The sequence below is a fragment of the Rutidosis leptorrhynchoides genome, chromosome 10, assembly GCF_046630445.1.
Source record: "Rutidosis leptorrhynchoides isolate AG116_Rl617_1_P2 chromosome 10, CSIRO_AGI_Rlap_v1, whole genome shotgun sequence".
NCBI lineage: Eukaryota > Viridiplantae > Streptophyta > Magnoliopsida > Asterales > Asteraceae > Rutidosis > Rutidosis leptorrhynchoides.
The window spans coordinates 316,865,600-316,887,211 of NC_092342.1; the positions used below are offsets into that span (position 1 = coordinate 316,865,600).

General features: G+C 34.4%; 1 protein-coding gene, 1 non-coding gene and 1 pseudogene across 2 annotated transcripts; 2 read left to right on the forward strand and 1 right to left on the reverse strand.

Annotated features, from left to right (window-relative positions):
• Window positions 1–3,808: 3,808 nt before the first annotated feature.
• On the forward strand, window positions 3,809–11,969 carry LOC139873236 (pleiotropic drug resistance protein 1-like; annotated as a pseudogene).
• A 74-nt stretch (window positions 11,970–12,043) lies between these two features.
• On the reverse strand, window positions 12,044–12,145 carry LOC139873824 (U6 spliceosomal RNA). Its single transcript, XR_011767539.1, has one exon. It is a non-coding gene; the product is annotated as a U6 spliceosomal RNA (small nuclear RNA).
• A 262-nt stretch (window positions 12,146–12,407) lies between these two features.
• On the forward strand, window positions 12,408–14,864 carry LOC139871744 (uncharacterized). The gene is made up of 6 exons (XM_071859477.1): window positions 12,408–12,448; window positions 12,822–12,968; window positions 13,077–13,163; window positions 13,631–13,753; window positions 13,839–13,925; window positions 14,718–14,864. Exons 2-6 carry the CDS (start codon window positions 12,866–12,868, stop codon window positions 14,792–14,794), a joined length of 477 nt encoding a protein of 158 aa, XP_071715578.1. The 5' UTR covers window positions 12,408–12,448; window positions 12,822–12,865; the 3' UTR covers window positions 14,795–14,864.
• The last annotated feature ends 6,748 nt before the right edge of the window (window positions 14,865–21,612 follow it).

Genomic DNA, 21,612 nt, shown 5'->3' on the forward strand with positions numbered 1-21,612 from the left:
CCAAAATGGTTGAGTGAAGTTCATAGGTTTAACAAAAGTAGTTATCGTTGTTTTTAGACCACAAGATTTAGTTGTAAAGTTGATCTCCCGCAGGATCAAAAAGTAGATCTCGCAGATCCAAAAGTTATGCCAGTGCGTGATATTTAGACTAAACGTTCAAGTTTGCCCCATGACAAGTTGTGTCTGTCCTTGTCGGTTTAAATTTCATTATCAAGTAATACAAAGACTGAGTCAAATGTATCGGGGACGTTACTCCCGATAGGCCTACCCCCAATAAATAAGCATGCCGCAGCACTTAAAAATATCACTGTAGGGACTTAATCGGACGTAGCCGGGTATAGCATAGTTTTAGCAGTTGGTACTTGTGTCTAAATTGTAAATAGTAAAAGCAGCATGTGTCTCACCCCAAATAAGTTAAATAAGTTTGCTAGCAATAAAGAATGGGGCTATGAATTCACCTTAGTAAGTAGAGAGAGTTATTCCTCGGAATAGAGAGTTGAACGAGTGAGCAGGAAAGTCAACCTATTGACATTTAAGAGTAGTTAAGTGTTTTGCCCATGTTTAAGTTTAAGTATGTGTTTAAGTATAGTTTGTTTTACTAAGTTTCTATTCCTAGTAAGTTACTATTTTTATAAAGTTTCTATTTTTAGAAAGTTTCTTATTTTACTAAGTTTCTATGACTAGAGAGTTTCTACTTTTATGAGTGTTTCCATTTTAGGATACTTGCCGTATTAGATAAGCTTCCAATCACCCCTTTCCCTTCGAATGGCTAATTTAGATCTAGGGGCTTGAGCCATAGGACCCTTTAAATCGGAAATCCAAACCCTCTGCCTAGAATCTCGTAGAAACCATTCGTCAAGAAAGTTCGAAGATCTATACATCTCTAATACATATCCCAAAATGTTTTTGTGCTACAATATAATTAGTAGGTTATAGGTGCTAGTAATAGTAATAGTGTATACATGTTAAGTACTAGTATAAGTAGTATTAGGGTTTCATTAATTAGGGTTAGTTAATTAAAGTAGTAATTAATAACTAGGGTTTAGTAATTAATGTCCTAGGGTTTCATAAATGTTTAGAGTTTAATTAATTAGGGTTTAAGAATTATAGTTTAGGTGTAATTAGGGTTTAAGGTTTTAATATGTATATGTATATATAATTCGTATATATATGTATATATATATATATATAAATATTTTTTTTACATGTATATATGTATATATAAATCTAGGTGTGTTTATGTATATACTTATGAATAACAAGTTTATAATATGAATATGAATTATCAAAGATCAAAGTTTATGTAAATAGTTTAGGGTTTATGTTATACCTTTAAAGATTCAAGATAATTAACAAAGAAAAGATGAACACGATGAAGATGGAAGATCAAAGCCTTGAAAATCTTGAAGAACTCCTTGAAGATTCTTGAAGAACACGAAGAACAAGCTTGAAGATCCGAATACCACAAGAGAGGGAGAGGGAGAGATTGTTTTTGAGAGAGGATTTTAGTGTGATTTGTGAATGAGAAACTAGGTGTTTATATAGTGCAAGTATTAGAGTGTTAGTCAACATAAGGATGTTCTAATTAATGATTTTATTTTGTTTTATAATTTTTAGTCAACAATAGGTGGTACTAGTTTATAATTAGTCAACATAAGGATGTACTAGTTTACACTTTATTTTTAGTCAACATAAGGATGTAAGATTTTTTTAGTCTCATTATTATTACTATTATTATTATTATTATTTTTACATTTACTACATGATAAGTATTATTTTCTTTTTACTAATTCATGACTTGTATATATTTAGTTCCCAATTGTTTTATTATTTATATAAATGTCACTTTTTATTTATTACTTATAGGTTATTAGTTATAATATTACATAAATGCATAAATTTTAATTAGCAGTGAGTGTCGACTAACAGTTTATTATTTTCATCTTTTATTAACTTGTCAATTTTTGTACAAAGTTAATTAATATGTTTTCTAACTCTTAACACTTAACAATTGTTGATTAAAGTTTAATCATTAAGTTTTAATTATATTGTTTGGGCTTTTAATATTGGAAAAATATAGAATGGAAAAAATGAGGGTCGTTATACAATCAGATAGAGATGATTGCTCTTCACAATCAGGATTTGTATTTATGTTGAACGGTGGAGCCGTCACATGGAGAAGTGGCAAGCAAAGTACTATTGCTGATTCTACGACAGAAGCCGAGTATATAGCAGTAAATGAAGCTGCTAAAGAGGCCATGTGGATAAAGAAATTCATCGGGGATCTAGGAGTGGTTCCTACAATCCATGATCCTGTTGAGATTTTCTGCGACAATGTGAGTGCGGTTGTCTTGGCTCAAGAACCGAGGTCACAAAAGCGCACACGGCATATACTCAGAAAGTACCATTACATCCGTCAACTTGTAGCAGAAAATGACATATTATTAAGTAGAGTAGACAAGACTAAGAACTTGGCTGATCCTTTCACCAAGCCTTTGCCACAGACTAAGCATGATGCTCATAGCATGTCTATTGGCATTCGTGTCATTGATGATAAAGTTTGATTGTATTTATTATGTTAAGTTTGAAACTTTAAACATTGGGCAATAATATATGTTGCAATTGATCTGATGATTAATATATTGAGATTATATTATACGCACGATGCGATCATTTCATTGTATATTGCCATGTTTCATTTTGCATGTTTTAACTTCCAATGAATACTATTTCGTAAACTTCCGCAGTCGGTCATTCTCTAAGGAAGAGAGAATTGAATTAAGGCTGCTATGAAGTGTAGTAATATAGGCTTATATGAAACTACATTCATGAGGAACTTGATAGTTGATTCAAGGTTCTGGAATGACCACACTTAGATGCTACTTCATGGTTTTAAGTCACAAGTAAGCTCTAAGATGGCAATATCATTTATCCTAGAGTGGATATGTATGAGGAATCCTGACACAAACTATATTCTACTTTGACCTGTATTTAACGCTGTGCGTAAATGCCAGTCATAAGGGTGCAGATCAGGTACAATATGGGATGTGGTGGATGTCTATACAGTTGAAGCAATTTGTTCCTTCTTCTCATAGCAAGTTGAAGCGATATCTCTGGGCCCCTCGTTGATTTGTGCTGCATTAAATGCATGGCCATGCTATGACTGAATTGATGCAATAGCAGTCTATTTGATCACCACAAATCTCTATCGGGAAATATAATCTTGAACGATGATGATTGACACTTAACCATGTCACACGTTCATAAAGATATCTAGAACAAAAGGATGATTGATATAAATAAAAATATAGGAGTGTAACGTAGCAGACTAGTTGTTACACATGGTGTGTCTTTAAGACTAGCCAATATTATTAATGTGAGTGCAAGTGGGAGTCTGTTGGAAATATGTTCTCGGGTTGGCTATGGTTCGACCGTGGTTTGACCGTGGTACATATATTCCGAAGATATGCCCATGACATTAAATAATAAAAGTCCATTTATCCTATTCGGTCACACACAAAGGCCAATCGTAAATTGTTTGATATACCTTCTAATCGGAAATTAATTTATTAATCATTAGTTAATGGTTTAATAAATTAAGTAAGTTTTTTTTATGTGTGTACATATACTTACAAATCTAAATATATAAGATTTGATTTGATATAAATATGATTTGATTTGATTTGTAAATCTTATTTTATATAAAGTTTTGTACAATAATCCGTCGAAGAGTATGATTTTGTAAAGTTTTAAAAATGCTTCCGCTCGCTTTGAATTTGTATCATACTCCAACACTAGTTCATGGAGAGATTCTGGATTAGATGTTTTCTCTCAATCGAATCGTCTTGAAGATGATGAAGAAGCTTTAAAATGGGCTGCTATTGAAAAACTGCCAACTTTTGATAGGTTAAAAAAAGGCCTGCTTTATGGAATAAATGGACCAGCTGATGAGATCGATATCGATAAACTTGGATTAGAAGACAGAAAGCATTTATTGGATAGACTAGTGAAAGTTGCTGAAGAAGATAATGAGAAGTTTTTGTTGAAGCTCAGAGACAGAATTGATATGTAATATATATGAGTATAATATGATTGATTATTCTATAATTGACATTTACATATCTGCTGAATATTGAACATGATCAAATTTCGAAATAAGTGAAGTTTTTAACTAATGGGATTTCAGGGTGGGAATAAAGTTGCCCACAATTGAAGTAAGATTTGAGCATTTGACAGTTGAAGCTGATGCATTTACAGGAAGTAGATCATTGCCAAGTTTCCTTAATTTCAACATTGAAATTCTTGAGGTACTTTTACTAAATGAATTGATAATTCCACCACCATTATTGTAAATCCACCGCATGTATGCATTAATAAGTTGCACAATACAAATTGTTAATGTATATATGTGGTGGATTTATAAAAAATGGTAGTGGAATTATCACCACCATGTGCAAAATACATGTTAGGAACCCAACACAACTTTGTGATGAATTGTAATTTGACTTGCTTTCTAAAGGTAAGTCTATTCTTTTAAAGATGCCCAACTTAAAACAGATTTTCTACTTTTTTTAATCAGTTTGAACATAAAAGTACCAAAGGGCTTCTGGCCTAGCGGTATAAAAGCAACTCATTAACCTTGAGTTTGTGAGAGTTTGTGAGTTCGAATCCATCATGGATAAAAAGGGTGTGTGTTTGCTATTCCAAAAATAGTGTGAACACTAAAGTGTAATATTCCTAACCAACTTTATAATGATCATAGTAAAGTAATATAGAATAATTGTACATTCCATTCATAGTTTTTGAAATATTAATATTAATACCTTGTAAGATGATGTTCATGCTGAACTTTGACAGGCGTTCTTGAATGTATTTCATATACTTCCAAATAGGAAAAAGCATATGAATATACTTGAAGATTTAAGTGGAATTATCAAGCCTAGAAGGTGAAAAATGAGGTCTTAACCTATCTTTTTGAGTATACAACCGAGCGTGACATTTTAAGTTATTCTTGTCCAGGATGACGTTACTTTTAGGACCTCCAAGTTCGGGAAAGACAACTCTGTTATTAGCCCTGGCTGGGAAGCTTTCAAAGGAGCTTAAAGTAATATCAGGATCCATCTAGTTCAGTACATTTAAATATTAAATACCAATTTAAAAGACCCTTGATTTGCTAAATTTGTAAGTCTTTGTGTCTTCTTCTGATTCAGTCCTCAGGCAGGGTGTCATATAACGGGCATGATATGAACGAGTTTGTGCCTCAGATAACGTCTGCTTATATAAGTCAAAACGATCTTCACATAGGAGAGATGACCGTCAGAGAAACCTTGGCCTTCTCGGCTAGATGCCAAGGTGTTGGATCACGCTATGGTTAGCTTCTAATGTACCTTACAATAAATCTTATAAACTCATAAATACTAAGAGGTGGCAATATGGTCGGGTCGTGTAACGGGTTGAAACTAGTCATATATAAGGCGGTTCAAAAAGGGTGAGGTCAACATTATTATGAGGGATAGTATATGCATATGCCACCCGAAGTATTCATGAGCTTGCCTAAAAATGTGAAAGAATATTTTTGTTGACACATTTTTTGTCAAATAAACTACAGAGATGTTAGTTGAGTTGTCAAGAAGAGAAAAAGATGCAAATATCAAGCCTGACCCTGATATTGATATATACATGAAGGTTAAGTAATAGTCACACATCTCAAAAAAATTTGTAATTTCGCATTAAAAAAAAGTTGTACTTTGATTTTGTGATGCTTCAGGCAGCAGCAGCAGAAGGGCAAGAGACAAGTGTGGTAACAGATTATGTTCTCAAGGTAATATACACATAAATATGTCGTAATGTATAAATAAATTTGCTTAATTATTAGCAAGTCACTAAACTAGAACAATAATATTGTCTGATTTTGTTTTTTCAGGTTTTGGGACTGGATATGTGTGCAGATACACTGGTAGGGGATCAAATGATCAGAGGCATATCTGGTGGACAAAAAAAGCGCGTCACTACAGGTAAGTTTCAATCATTAGTAAATAATAGAGGTAGCAATATCGACCCATTTACATTTGATGATTAATAGGCGAGATGATAGTTGGTCCATCAAAAGTGCTGCTTATGGATGAGATATCTACTGGTTTAGACAGTTCTACAACTTTCAATATCGTGAATTCGTTAAGACAATATATTCACATTCTTGAAGGAACTGCCGTTATTTCACTCCTTCAGCCTGCACCCGAAACTTACGATTTATTTGATGATTTAATCTTATTTTCTGATGGAAAGATTGTGTATCAGGGCCCACGCGAAAACGTGCTTGAGTTTTTCGAATTAATGGGGTTTAAATGTCCCGAAAGAAAAGGTGTTGCCGACTTCTTGCAAGAAGTAAGTGTTATGGTTCTGCACTAATTTTAGACAAAATATCACGAATACTTTTTTCGTCAAGGATGGTCCCTGTGATTTGCATATGAATCACTGGTGGTCCCGGTGGGTTTATTTTCTTCAAGAATGGTCCCTGTTGACATGCACCACAAGTACCATCGGTGATTCAAAATGCAAACCACAAGAACCATCCATGATGGATACAGGGACCACCAGTGATTTCTGATACAAACCACATGGACCATCCGTGATATTATGTCCTAATTAAACTATGTTTTTATCAAGAAAACTAGTAGTAGTAAATATTAAATATGGAGATTAAACTAATATAGGTGACATCAACTAAAGATCAAGAGCAGTACTGGATAAATAGAGATGAACCTTACAGGTTTATTACAGCGAAAGAATTTTCTAAGGCGTATGATAGTTTTCATGAAGGAAGAAAAATGGCTGCAGAGCTTTCAATCAAGTTTGATAAACGTAAAAGTCATCCTGCTGCATTAACAACCGAAAAATATGGAGTAAACAAAAAAGAGCTTTTAAAAGCTTGCACTTCTAGAGAGTTTTTGCTTATGAAACGAAATTCATTCGTATACATCTTCAAGTTATTCCAAGTATGTACTTTATGGTAACCCAACTGTCTGACCTGCCCGTTTTGCCAGTCTGACCCGCCCATTGTTCCATGTAAAATTCCAATGCACCTACTAAATAGTCTACCATCTTACTTACTTTCAGCTTCTAGTGATGTCATTTATGACAATGAGAGTCTTTTTTCGGACTGAAATGCACAAACAAACGGTCGAAGATGGAGGAATATACACGGGGGCTCTTTTTTACGGTGTAGTTACTATCATGTTCAATGGATTTTCAGAGCTTTCAATGACCATTGCAAAGCTTCCTGTTTTTTACAAACAAAGAGATTTCCTATTTTACCCGTCATGGGCTTACGCGTTACCTTCTTGGGTCATCAAGATTCCCATCTCATTAACCGAAACATTTCTTTGGACTCTTCTCACTTATTATATACTCGGGTTTGATCCAAACGTTGCAAGATTTTTCAAACAGTATGTGCTACTCATACTTGTAAACCAAATGGCGTCTGGATTGTTTCGTTTTATTGCAGCAATGGGTCGAAATATGATTGTTGCAAACACGTTTGGTTCATTTGCACTTCTCATTTTATTTGCTTTGGGTGGCTTTGTGCTTTCACGAGGTACGTATATTTATATATCTTTTCAATGTAACTATTTGGTTCATATTTAGTACTTTTATTCTCATAATTTTCAAAATGTCAAAGATGATGTAAAGAGTTGGTGGATTTGGGGATATTGGTCATCACCAATGATGTATGCAATGAACGGGATGGTAGTCAACGAATTTCTTGACCATAGTTGGGACCGAGTAAGTAAAACAAACAAAATCAAATTACAATTTGGACTACATTTTGATCTAAAGTTTTGACCTTTATGTAACTTTACGCTCAACCGAGCCTAAAAGGAACATGCTTTTTCAACATAGTCCATTCTTGGTCAAAGCTCATGTTACACTTTTCCAATACAGGTGTCGTCTGACTCAGCAGAACATCTAGGAGTCAGGGTTATAAGATCTAGAGGTTTCTTCCCATATGCATATTGGTATTGGATAGCAGTAGCGGCTTTGATTGGCTATGTTTTTCTCTTCAACTTCACCTATACGCTCGCCCTCACTTTTCTTAATCGTGGGTGTCTATAAAACTTATAATATATCCTTGTTATACGTTATGTCAATAATTTATTGAGTTAACATAAAAGGAATATAACTGCAGCTCTTGGGAAAAATCAAGCCGTTAATTCAGAGGATAACAATGTCCAAAATTCTCCGAATGTTGAGTTGTCAAGTATGAACACCGAGAAGAAGAGCAAAGGAATGATTCTTCCGTTTGAGCCCCATTGGATCACATTTGATGATGTTAAATACTCTGTTGATATGCCACAGGTAACTAAAGACACTTTCTTTTTATTCATTTCTTGATTCTGATATAGATTCATGCTAAAACTAGAATTTAGTGATAAATTGTTATCCTGTATATTAGATGTGGCAGTATCACCTAGTTACATTTTTGTCGGATGTTAAAGTCACCTAAAATGTATATTTATTGTGTAAGACCTCTTAAATTATGTTATCCAAGTCTATTGAGACACTAATCTCTTATGAACAATTTAGAGGTTTTGGGAGAAAAGTGATCATGTGGGATCAACAAGATACCAGTTTGAACAGTTACCCAACCTGCACGACCCACCCAGCTTGCCACCTTTACTAGGAACTCTAGAAAACTGTCTAAACATGCATTTGAACCATCACAAGATAGCCCAATGGTTGCGGCCTGATATCCTTTTAAGAGGTCTCAGGTTCGAGCCTTGTGGTGGTCATGGATGGGTTGGAAACAGCCATAGAGTAATCAGGCTGGGCCATGTACATTATAGTATGGGGTCGGAATACTCGCCCTCTGGGATAAACCGAATAGGGAAAAACCTTGTAACCTTTTTTGTCTGGACATGTGGCTGAAACTTTGAACTTTTGATATTGAAGGAAATGAAAGAGCAAGGTGTGGATGAGGACCGATTGATACTACTAAAGTGTGTGAGTGGAGCGTTTAGGCCGGGTGTCCTTACTGCATTAATGGGTGTTAGTGGTGCAGGAAAAACTACTTTAATGGACGTACTTGCAGGACGTAAAACGGGCGGGTATATAGACGGTACCATTATGATTTCTGGTTATCCAAAAAACAAGAAACTTTTGCAAGAATTTCGGGATACTGTGAACAAAACGACATTCATTCTCCTCATGTGACTGTGCACGAGTCTTTAATCTACTCTGCTTGGCTAAGGTTGCCCGTAGATGTTGACTCCGAAACCGCAAAGGTCGGTCATATTGATCAACTGTAACAAATGGATTTTAAAAACTGTGTTTTCAAAAAAAAATTTAATTTTTTTTTGCAGATGTTTGTTGAGGAGGTAATGGAACTTGTGGAGTTAATGCCACTAAGAGATGCACTAGTTGGGTTACCGTTTGTAAATGGACTCTCAACGGAACAACGAAAGAGGTTAACCATAGCCGTAGAGCTGGTTGCAAATCCATCTATAATATTTATGGATGAGCCAACTTCGGGGCTAGATGCTAGAGCTGCTGCAATTGTGATGCGAACCGTTAGGAACACGGTTGACACAGGAAGAACAGTTGTCTGCACCATTCATCAGCCTAACATTGACATTTTTGAAGCTTTTGATGAGGTAAGATTGGAGTCATATTGAATAACATAAGTTCTATATGTGGTCTGATAAATCAAAATGTCCATACGAGTTGCAGCTATTTTTGATGAAACGTGGAGGGCAAGAGTTATACGTCGGACCTGTGGGACACCATTCTTGTCATTTGATAAAGTACTTTGAGGTAAGATTTCATTAAGATGTAATGTATACTTAAATTATAGGGTATAACGAAAAAAGAACGCTATAAAACACGAGTGTTTTCCTAAGCAGGATATTGAAGGTATAAGTAAAATTAAAGACGATTATAATCCTGCTACGTGGATGTTGGAAGTCTCTAGCTCAGCACAAGAAATTGCTCTGCGAGTTGATTTCACCCAAGTGTACAAAAACTCTGAACTTTACAAGTAAGACAACTGCTCAATACTGATACTTTTAGTTTGTACTCGTTTGAAAACCAACCTGTTTGTATATAAGTTACATGAATGGACAGTCTAAATGATAGGAGAATACCCATTTTAAACTTAGAGTTCGTTTGATTGCCTCTAAATTGAATGATTCAACACTAAATGTTGAACTGTGAATCATTCAGTGCTTTTTTTAGTGACTGACAGATGATGCTGAACCTTTCAGCAATATGTGCTGAAACATTCAAACTTGAAATACTCTCTTAGACATATAACCAATACTGAATCATTCTGTTTTAACAAATGCGCCTTTAGACATATAACTGTTTTTCAAATGGTTTATTGACAGGAGAAACAAAACTATTATCAATGACTTAAATACCCCTCCGTTGGGGTCGAAGGATCTACATTTTCCAACTCGGTTTTCTCAGTCTCTTTTCACACAGTGTATGGCTTGTTGTTTCCATGGCTTGTCTATGGAAACAACGACTGTCGTACTTACTGGCGAAATCCATCTTACACTGCAGTAAGATTTCTCTTCACTTTAGGCATTGGATTGATGTTTGGGACAATGTTTTGGGATCTTGGTGGTAAAGGGTAACATGATTTTAAGACTGTTAGAACTCGTTCTGTGCTGAACTGTCATATTATTATTTTTAATCTAATTAAAATTCCAGGAAATCGCAACAAGATCTGATCAATGCAATGGGCTCTATGTATGCTGCTGTTCTCTTTATCGGTATCCAAAATTCATCATCCGCACAACCAGTAGTAGCTGTTGAAAGGACCGTTTATTACAGAGAAAGAGGTGCAGGAATGTATTCTGCCCTTCCATATGCTTTTGCACGGGTACTTGGTATACATTAGCAATAAGAAACTCACATGTCTCTGTCACATGACTATATTTAACGGTAATAGTTAACGTCCGTCAAACACAGGGACTGTCCCACAATTTTTGCAAACCATAGGACTATCCGTGAAAGGAAAAAAGTTTAGGGATGAAACTTGTATAATTTGACAAACCACGTGGACTATCCGTGTAATTAAGTCTCAAAAAAAAAGTATACCTTTTTACGGACGAACCCAACTTCCATTATATAAAAAGAGTAATATATTAAAGTCGATATATTATTATGAATTTTTGTGTTGGATATCAACATAAGTATTTTCATTATTAGTTGTGTTTCTGTTATGAACTCTCGGTTTAATTATTTTTGCAGGTTCTAGTGGAAATACCCTACATCTTTGTTCAAACTTTAGGATATGGTGTTCTAGTTTACACAATGATTGGATTTCACTGGACAGTAGCTAAATTCTTTTGGTACTTATTTTTCATGTACCTCACATTATTATACATGACCTATTACGGCATGATGACAGTAGCCATGACTCCCAACCCCACCATTGCCGCTATTGTTGCCGCCTCATTTTATGCAATATGGAATCTGTTTTCAGGATTCGTTATCCCACGAACTGTAAGCTCTGTTAATCATCGTATTTATCTTTGTTTCAAACTTTATTTTTTACATGACTTATGCATATTTTGTTTCCTGCTTTTTGAACAGAGGATACGTATTTGGTGGAGATGGTACTATTGGGCATGTCCAACTGCTTGGACTCTTTACGGTATGGTTGTTTCACAATTTGCGGATTTTGAGGATGTGCTCGAAAATGGTGAAACTATTAAAGTTTACTTGAAAAGATATTTTGGATTTGATAGAAGCTTTCTTGGTGTAGTTGCCGGTATGCATATTGGATTCGCCGTACTTTTTGCATTTGTGTTTGCTTTCGCCATTAGGACCTTCAACTTTCAAAGGAGGTAGGCCAAAGAAACAGATCAAGGATTTAAGCTAAGGGCTGTCAATGTTACTTATTAAGAAATCCATATCCGTTTAATCTAGTGGTTCAATCTTGAACATGAACCTTGTTTAGTGTTTGGTTTACGGTTTCATGATTCAATCTTGAACATGAACCTTGTTTAGTTTTTGGTTTCATGGTTATGTGATATATGTGATTTCGTATCATTTATCTATTTGTGTTTGTAATTCTTACGTAGAGTCATGCTAATCTTCTCTGTATCATTAAAATTATATCGGATGTCCTCGAAGGGACACTTTATATATTGTATTGTTTTTTTATAAATGCTTCGTGAAGAAGAACCTTCTATTTACTAGGCTAAATTTTTATGTAAAGTTATTGCGCCCTAACCCTAGGCGGGCGGATTAATAGGGTTTGAATAATAGATTCATGTTAATTACCACCATTAATTTGGCTCAATAAAAGTCATTTGGCTCTTGATTATTAAAGGTTGTAGCTCTCATTTTATTCAAACCCAAAACTAACCTACAATGCCTACCTCCCAGTTTCATCTTCATCTTCTTGTTTTCTTATGGTTATTTTCTTTCACTCTTCAAGGTAAGAAAAGTTTTATTCTATCCATCCACGAGTAAGTAGATCAGGGTACTAGTTTCGTCTAAACACTCAAAACTGATTATATACATTTCTGATGCAATTAAAAAAGTCAATACCAAAGGGCCTTTGGCCTAGAGGTATCGATGAGCCACTCTGACCTTGAGGTCATGTGTTCGAGTTCTGTTTAGGATATTATTCGTGTAAAATTATGTAGGGTGTGATTATGTAGGGTGTGTGAGCTTGTCGTTCTGAAAAAATAAATAAAGTCAATGATAGTATGCTAAGACCATCCCAAACATGACTTCCTGAATACTTATGCCTTAAACTTTTCAAATCCTTTAGCGCTCAACTAATTAACTAAGTTTTGATCATTAAGAAGATAACGCGTGCAACATTTTGGGGTGTGGAGAAGGGCGATGTATGGCAGATCGTGACAGTTTATCGTATCATTGTGAATGTAATTGTGGGTGGAAGACATTGATGGTTGCTCCAATGCCCTATCCGTCTTGCATCGTCCCCAATTGTTAGTGCATACGTGTATTAAGTTTGATTTGAATCTATACACTTTCAGCTGAACAGATATACACGTTCATATTACACTTTCGAAACCTAAAATATTCAACAACTGCAGGTTCGATGAATATCCCATGTGGAAAAAAAGCTCCTCCACCGCCTCCACCTCCTTCTCCGTCACCATCACCTTTTAACATCACCAACAGTGAGTTCATTTCTTCTAGTAGTTGAATTAGACAACTGCACAAAAGATGTTTTCAATCATCATTTATCTTAGAGTTATACATCTAGAGGCCAAGTATATTATTTTGTTTTTGTAGATCATCCACGTTTGAAAATAATTTTGTTGGTCACTCAAATTCGTATGTTGCTTCATATACATCAAAGTTGGCTAAAGTCTTCGGAAAGATGTTAAAAGAAGACAAATGGTCACGTGTCTGAAAAAAATTAACATAAATAATGTTTATTAGAAATTACTATTTGCGTCTTAACGTAATGAGTTTTAGGCGAATACATTATATACAGACGAACATATGAATTTTGATGACTTACAAAATTGAATTCAAATAAGAATGGCCAATAGAAAAACAAAACGATAAACTCAAGTGATCTCTAGACGTATAATCCCAGTATTTTACTAGTTATTACTCCGTATTACATTATTATCAACAGGATGTAACTTTGTTTGGTGCGGAGATGGCGAGTGCGTGGCTAACGGAGCTAAACACCATTGTAGATGTCACAATGACGCGGATAATTTGTTCAACAATACTAGCTTAATTTGCATGAAGCAATGTAACCAAATCAAAGCTTTATATATATCTTATTGTTTGGTGCGTTTTAACATTTCGAATATTGAAAATCTTGATCTTTCGTGTAGGCTCTTTTAACGCAGATTGCAACCATCTTGGTATTAATGTAATATCACCTTCTCCTCCTCCTAGCAGTACCGGTTCTCTTTGTTGTGGTAAGTCGAACTAAGGAGGCATTTTGGATTTGTGTTGAAAATTAATTATGCATTTTACTCAGATTAGATAATCAATTGTAGTGTACGTGTTATACAAAAATGGTGTTTGAATTTAATTTTATTGTTCGTTAACGTAGTAATATGAGTCTTTTTAGGAGTAACTTAGTAAGACCATTCTCTACGCATGAGAGTATTGTTGTGGTGTTGTGAAAGCATTTTTTTTTGCTGATGTGACATTGTTGTAGGATGAAAGGGACGCTATGATAAATGCATTGGGTGATGTTGTGATGTTGTGATGTTATGGGTAAAAGTAATTGGTATTAGAGAAATAAAGAAGAAAAAAAAATGTTGGCCAATCACAATACACAACAGTCGTTGTGCATACTATGATTATTCTCACAACAATGACAACGATGTCATTGACAACGATGCATAAGGGGTTATTGTTATTGTTGTTAGACAATAATACTCGTTGTTGTCATGCATAGTGAATGGTCTAAGTCAATAAGCGGTAAATATGTGGGAAAAGAATTGGTTTATCAATTTTGTTATTTGTACATTTTAAATTGCAGTTCACTTTTTTTCATGCTTAACTTGAGAAAAGCTATTTATTATTTCCTTAGTTTTAATTGTTCTGTTTTAACTTTAAAAGTCTATTCTTTCCAACTTTAATTTTTAAATTAATTATTTGATTTAAATTAATTTTTTGTGTTTAGTAAATTACGAAGCACTAGTAGTACGATTTATATAAATTTGTGTAATGATTAATAAATCTTCTCTCTTTTTTGATAGGGAAAAACAAAGTTGCTTATACAGAGCTTTCCTTGATTGTGGTTATTTTCGCAGCAACAATTATAGTAATGACGTAAAAAAGAAATTGAAGGATTGGAATGACTTTGTAAATTTATGCAATATGTTTTATTAGGGAAATCGATCGACTGGAGTATAAATAAATATAATACATGTAAAGTTGAATACAAATAAAAAATATGAATGAATTTTTATTCAAAAGGATCTCCAAAGCTGAATAATAATCTAAAATACAAACCTTTTACGAGTAATTAATGTAATATTTTTTATGACTGATGAAACCCATGAAAACGAATCTCCAAAGTCCAAAACATATCCACAAATCGAATTATATATCGCATCGGGATAAACCTGCAATTGAAACGGCTCACACTAAGACGATGCTCAATGACGTCAGCGATAGGCATGATAAATCCATGAAAAAGAAATGGATATGGATAGCCACAGGGATATTGGATGAACCTTAATAGATATGGATATGGACATAAATGAAAAGTTTCATCCATGAATACAATCATTAACGCTCAAAATACATATAAATACATAATTATTATAGATGTAATCAAGAGAGAAACACTTCTTTGAAAAAAGGGGAGTATATTTTTTTTTCTTTTTCTTAAAATCTTTTTTTTTTCAAAAATTAAAATCACGTGAAAATATGAACATTAAAAATAAACACTTTGTGTTAATATTATTATTTTAATCAAAAAAACGCTCGAAGAAATAATATTCATCGATAAATATTATTCCTAATAACATTCACCATGATGCATGTTATTTTTCGAGCGTTATTTTATTTCTTGATAATAGTATACGATATATACTCCGTAGTATAAATAAATTAAATAAAAATAAAATGGATAATAAAAAGTTAAAAGATTCGTTGCTGCTAATTTTGTTTTTTATTTCATTTTTTGTTTTTTAAATTTTCAAACGGTAACAAATGGTTATATGTCGTCTCCAAATGTCCTAAAAAGGAGAAAACCAGGGTGAGAGGGAGCAAGATGCACGAGGAGGAAGTTGCTACTGTCGGCGCCCTGCATGTGACAACATAGCGGCCAGGGCGCATTCGTTAAGAAACTTTTTTTATTTTTTTTTTTTTTCTGAAGGCCGCATTAGTTAAGAAGTCTTGTAGGAAAAAATAAATGTGTCGTATTACTTCGTGTAAGAAAATTGGTCCATTAACTACCCGTTACACATATATAGACGGACTAACAGACTAAAGTTGAGCCATTAACTACAAGAAACTGGCCCATAAACAACATTCAATCAGGCATGAAAATTAAATATCCTAAAGAGAAAAACTAAATTACGGGTTCTCTCCACAAAATCTATTGATTTTCCATGTAATTGATTTCTTTTCTGTTTATCTAATTAAAAGAGTGCAAATAAAACTATTTGTATGAGTAATCGATAAGACAACAAGTTATTTGATATGAATGAAAGGTTAAGGAAATAATATGAACAAAAATATAAAAAACTAAATGTGTTGGATTGATTTCAAATGGTTACAATCAAATCCTTATATAGAGGATTAAAGCAAAACATAATCATAACACAGCAACAACTAGACTCACTAGTAAAGCTAGATAACAACTAGCATACATGTGAACACAACAATACGATAACTAGCATACATGTGAACACACTAACAACTAGACCTAATAAAACAAATTAAAAGACAACTTGATTATGCAAGTATGCCATAAAAGATAATGTAAAGTGACCACTAAACACCTTAACTATTAATTTGATCCATAATGCCGACACCCATTTGGACAAGTTGGACAACTTGAGCAATAAAGTCCGGAATCAAGTTGAGCAAGTTGCACTAACATTTTAACAATCAAGTTACTTAATCTTTTTTTTTTTTTTTTGAAAAGCCAACTTTTATTAAAACAACTATACAAAATGTACAAAGATTATATCACAAGTGAGCCATGGCAGGCTACAACACGAAGTGAAACAAATAACAAGGAAGCATATTTACAATCTCTCTATATATACACGAACTATACCGATGTCTAAACTCATCCTGGATCACGGTTGTTGTTGTATGGAAAACTCAAAGTGTTCGGACTTGTGAGCCACTGTAACCAATCCATTGCTTCATGTCTTGAGCGATTTTTGATCCACTCGAAGGTTTTAACTTGGATATCGCTTACAACTTTCGAACATGCCAAAGGGTCATTCCGGAATACCTTTAAGTTAATATTTTTTCAAATGAAGTATCCCGTCACCCATTCAATAGATTGCCAAATTTTTTTGTTTTCTTTTCTTCCGATAAATTTCCTCGACCCGAGCCGGAAAAGAAATCTGATAAGCCGCTAGAATTGGGAGGGAACGATTCCCACCAATTATAGATAGCTTGCCAAACATCTTTTGCCATTTTATATGTGATGAGAGTATGCTCCACCGTTTCGATGAAATCGTTACACATACGACACAATATGTTGTCTAGATTTATTCCACGCTTGTCGAGTTCCACTCTAGCCGGGATTCTACCACGAAGGGCCCTCCAAACAAATATAGCAACTTTTTGGGGGATATAATTGTTTTTCATTGTGCCATGTAGTTGACCACGAAGGGCCCTCCACTGCCATGTTGAGTTGCCATTGCTCAAAAGTGTACTGCTCCCGATCAGACCCTTTATTTGTTCCAGTTCATCAGATACACGACTCGATGGGGGTCTTGCCAATGCCCATGTAAATTGAATCAGCCCGTTAACAAGCTGCACCCGTTCATTCACGTACGCGTCTTGATTGGTATCCATCCTGAAAAGTCTTGAGAATTTATATTTTAATGCAACGTCGCCAATACATACGTCTTCCCAAAAGAGAACATCATGTCTGTCACCTATTTTCTTCTCGAAAAATGAATTAATATCCAACCCGATCTTGAACAAGTCAATACCGATGTGGATAATATTGCTCCAAACTGTACTACGAACAATAGAAAGGTTAGAAGTAGAGTGCCCTAACCCCTCGTCCCGCCCATAGACGCTTTTTATTACTTTGACCCAAAGTGATTCGGTTTCGGTTCGGAACCGCCACCACCATTTATCCAATAGAGCCCAATTTCTTGCTTTCAACGAACATACATTTAAACCCCCCCCCCCCCCCCCACACCCCACCACCACCACCACCACCACCACCACCACCATAAGGTAATAGAATCGTGTCCCATAATTTGACTCTCCGCCCGACCCTCCCCAAAAGAACTTATGGGGTAAATTTTCGAGAAGGTTGACAACGCAGGTGGGTGCACGAAACAACGAAAAGAAATAAAGCGAGAGACTACTCAGGACGGATTTAATGAGAGTTAACCTAGCCCCGAATGACAATGATCGTGCCTTCCAATCCGCCAATCTTTTGTTAACTTTTTCGATCACCGGGTTCCAGGTATCTTTTTTATGGGGGTTTTGACCAATGGATATACCGAGATACGTAAAATGTGTTTTACCTATATCGCAACCGAACTTATTTGCTGCAGATTCCACATCAGATGGAGGGACCCCAATTCCGTAGCTAAAAAAGCACTCCGTAGCTTTTTGTGGACAATTATTTTTCGTTTAATATCCATTTGATTTTTATATAACCTCGTCATTTCAAATAAAAAGTCTAAAGTATATTTTCATTCGTAAACAAACTAACATACTTTTCAAGTCAATAAATTAAACTTCCATTTAAAAATTAAGAAATGATAAAATACTAGGGCCAGCAATGGAAGGGTGTCGCCAGCAGGGGTTAAAGTGTAGCACTAAAATGTCCCAAACACGTTTCTTGTTTCCCTCGCTCTACGTTTATCGCGTAATGTCCGAGGATCCAATGACTTTAAATTAGTAACATTTCTCATACATATCCGACAAGATCAATAAAATTATATATTTATATTCTTTAATAAATAATAGAAAAATTAAGATAATAACCGGGTGATTTATTTATAGGGCCGAGTAACAAGTCTCAAGTTGTAAACCACCTTTGCAATCTGTTCCAAATTTTTACTCACTTAATATATTTACAGGGTCGGACTTAGGGGTGGGCGGAACGTGCGACCGCACAGAGCATCCCATAACGAGGGGCATGAAATTTAAGATTAGCTTTCAAATATTTTGAATTTTTTTGAAATTTAAGAGTAAAGTTAAATGGAAGTTACAGGAAAAAAAATGTTACCTCCGTCTGGTTGTCCGCAATCTTTTTTGAAAGATTATATGTATTCTCAAAAGATGGTTTGATGGTCTTGCCCGTTGGCCTATAGACTTGACGTGGGGTAGATTATGTGTAGGTGGGCCACAAATTCACGTGGGTCACATATATATTTGAATAACTTCTTTCTAAAAACTTTGTGTTAATATCTATCTAATATCTATCTAATCTAATATATACTCCATATGTAGAAGTAAATAAATTACAACATTTGATAATTATATACTCCGATGTAATTTTTAATAATTTTTATTTTGAAGTCATTTTTTGCTATTAGTATAATTACTGTATATGTTATATACTCTGTAGTTACTTTTAGGGATGGGCAAAACCGGATATCCGAAATTTCGGATATCCGAATTTTGGATATCCTAAAATTCGGATAGTGAATACGACCATCCGAAATCCGAATCCGAAATTTCGGATATCCGGAAATCGGATATCCGAAATTTCGTATTCGGATACCGGATTATCCGAATATCCGAACTATATCTAATAAATACAAAAAATACAAATGGCAATACACATATTACTTAACAATTCACATACGCCTAAGTTCAACATTCTATAGTTCGTATTACAAAAGTTCAAAACACGATTAATACATCATCGTAAAAAACATAACAAAGTTCAAAACATGATTAACACATCATCGTAACACAAACATAATAGTTATATCTTAACTGTTTATATAGAGATATTCATACAAATTATCTGCTTAACATAAACTGCTATATTTCTTATAACTTTTGATGTACTGTGATTTATTTCTTATATAGTGATTTATTCTGTATCAAATAATAACTTTATGTTTTCTTGAACGCGAATCAAGTTATAATTAGTATGTCATAATCGTTACAATAAAAATGATACAAATCCATCTTTTAAGGATGAACCAAACAAAAAGTGTATCCAAATATGAATGCAAGTTAGTTTCAACAAGAAAGAAATAGTATTAATAAAAGTTCAAAGGATACGAACTTTACTCTTTGTAACGATTGATTGTTCTATATGTTATCTTTGTTCTTTTTACTCTTAAAAGTTAAAAGTTTAGTTTACCTTGAAAGCTATAAGGTCCATAAGCGATAACATTGGACTACTAAACTATAAATACAATAAATATATTAATAATAAGTGTAATTTATTTCGGATATCGGATTATCCGAATATCCGAAAATTTTGGAAAATTGATCCGATATCCGAATCCGAAAATCCGGATATCCGATTTTCGGATATCCGAAAATTCGGATATTTTCGGATCGGATTTTCGGATAATTCGGATTGTGGATTCGGATTCGGATATTATGCCCACCCCTAGTTACTTTCGATCAATCATTTTGAACATTTAGTAAGTTAATTTTAACCTATAAAATTATTGATTTCAGATAACTTACAAAAGACATTATATGTTTTAATAAAGAAAAATAAATAAAATCCAATGAATTTATATTCAAAATGTAACTCAATAAGAATATTAAAATTAATATAGTTAGAACGTTACGTTTAATAGGTCTGTTTATTTACCTTTTTCCTTAGAAATACAAGAAAATATCATTTTAAATAATCTATGTTAAATATATAGTCCAAAGTTTATCGTTTGATTCTTTTATGTTTTTGTTTCTTAATTGTTCCGATTACTACTGTTGCATCCAATCTATAGCATGTCTCATATTCCATTATCCCCTTTCACCCCAATTTCACATCCTTCACAGACCTATTCGAAACCATCTTCCATTGCTGTTAATCACAACATTGCTTATCGCCCTATCAATGAAGGTGTCTGGGTAAAGGTAGATCGCAATAAACACCAGTCATCGCCAAAAAACCCTAACCCTAATAACCTGCAAAACGACTCCCCTAATATTGGCAGACACACCCCTCATCCTAACCTTATCTATACAAGGTTAAACTCATCCTCTAACCAGATTTACAATAATTTCAAACTTCTCGAACACGCCATTAACCTCACAAGACGATATGGTAACCCTAAACCTGATTCGACTACGCCCAACAAACCATCCACACCTGAACCAATTGATAGTAAGAGAACTACTTCTTATCTCTTTCACAACTTCCCTGATGAATGGCGTTCCTTCGACTTCTGGGATATATTTAAAAAATATGGTAACATTCATGAGGTTTATATCCCTAAGAAGACTTTGAAAAGTGGAAGAAAATTTGGCTTCGTTCGGTTCGTGGATGTTCCTGAATATCACAAGGATTCCCTAGCTAGGAGACTTAGTCTCATTGTTGCAGGAGACTATTTGCTTAAGGTTTATAAAGCTCGCGATAAAGATGTTAAACCACAAGAAACACATCAGAAAACGACCAAGTCAGGCCATGGGTACTACGCAAACACAGCCTCTTATTCTACAACCGATGGTAGGAACTTCAAAGATGCATTCCTCAACTGACCGGCCACAAACAGCAATCTCCATACAGTTAAGGTAAAATCTAATGATGAACTTATTCAAATTCTTGGACAAGCTGTTATTGCTAAGGTCAAAGACCTTGAATATCTCAAATATTTCAGCGAAATTTGTGAAAGCGAAAACCTTAGTGGTTTTACAATAAAATATTTAGGTGGCCACGACATAATGCTCATATTTGAGGAATCCGATCCGGCCCTTGATTTGATAAACAATTCAGAACACTATTGTGGAATTGGTTAG

Excerpts from the sequence above, each read along its gene's own strand:
- LOC139871744 (XM_071859477.1), top strand. The coding sequence starts at position 12,866 with ATGGCAGATCGTGACAGTTTATCGTATCATTGTGAATGTAATTGTGGG. Across the intron at positions 13,164-13,630 it reads ACCTTTTAACATCACCAACA|GATGTAACTTTGTTTGGTGC; the intron begins GTGAGTTCATTT and ends TATTATCAACAG. Across the intron at positions 13,926-14,717 it reads TACCGGTTCTCTTTGTTGTG|GGAAAAACAAAGTTGCTTAT; the intron begins GTAAGTCGAACT and ends CTTTTTTGATAG.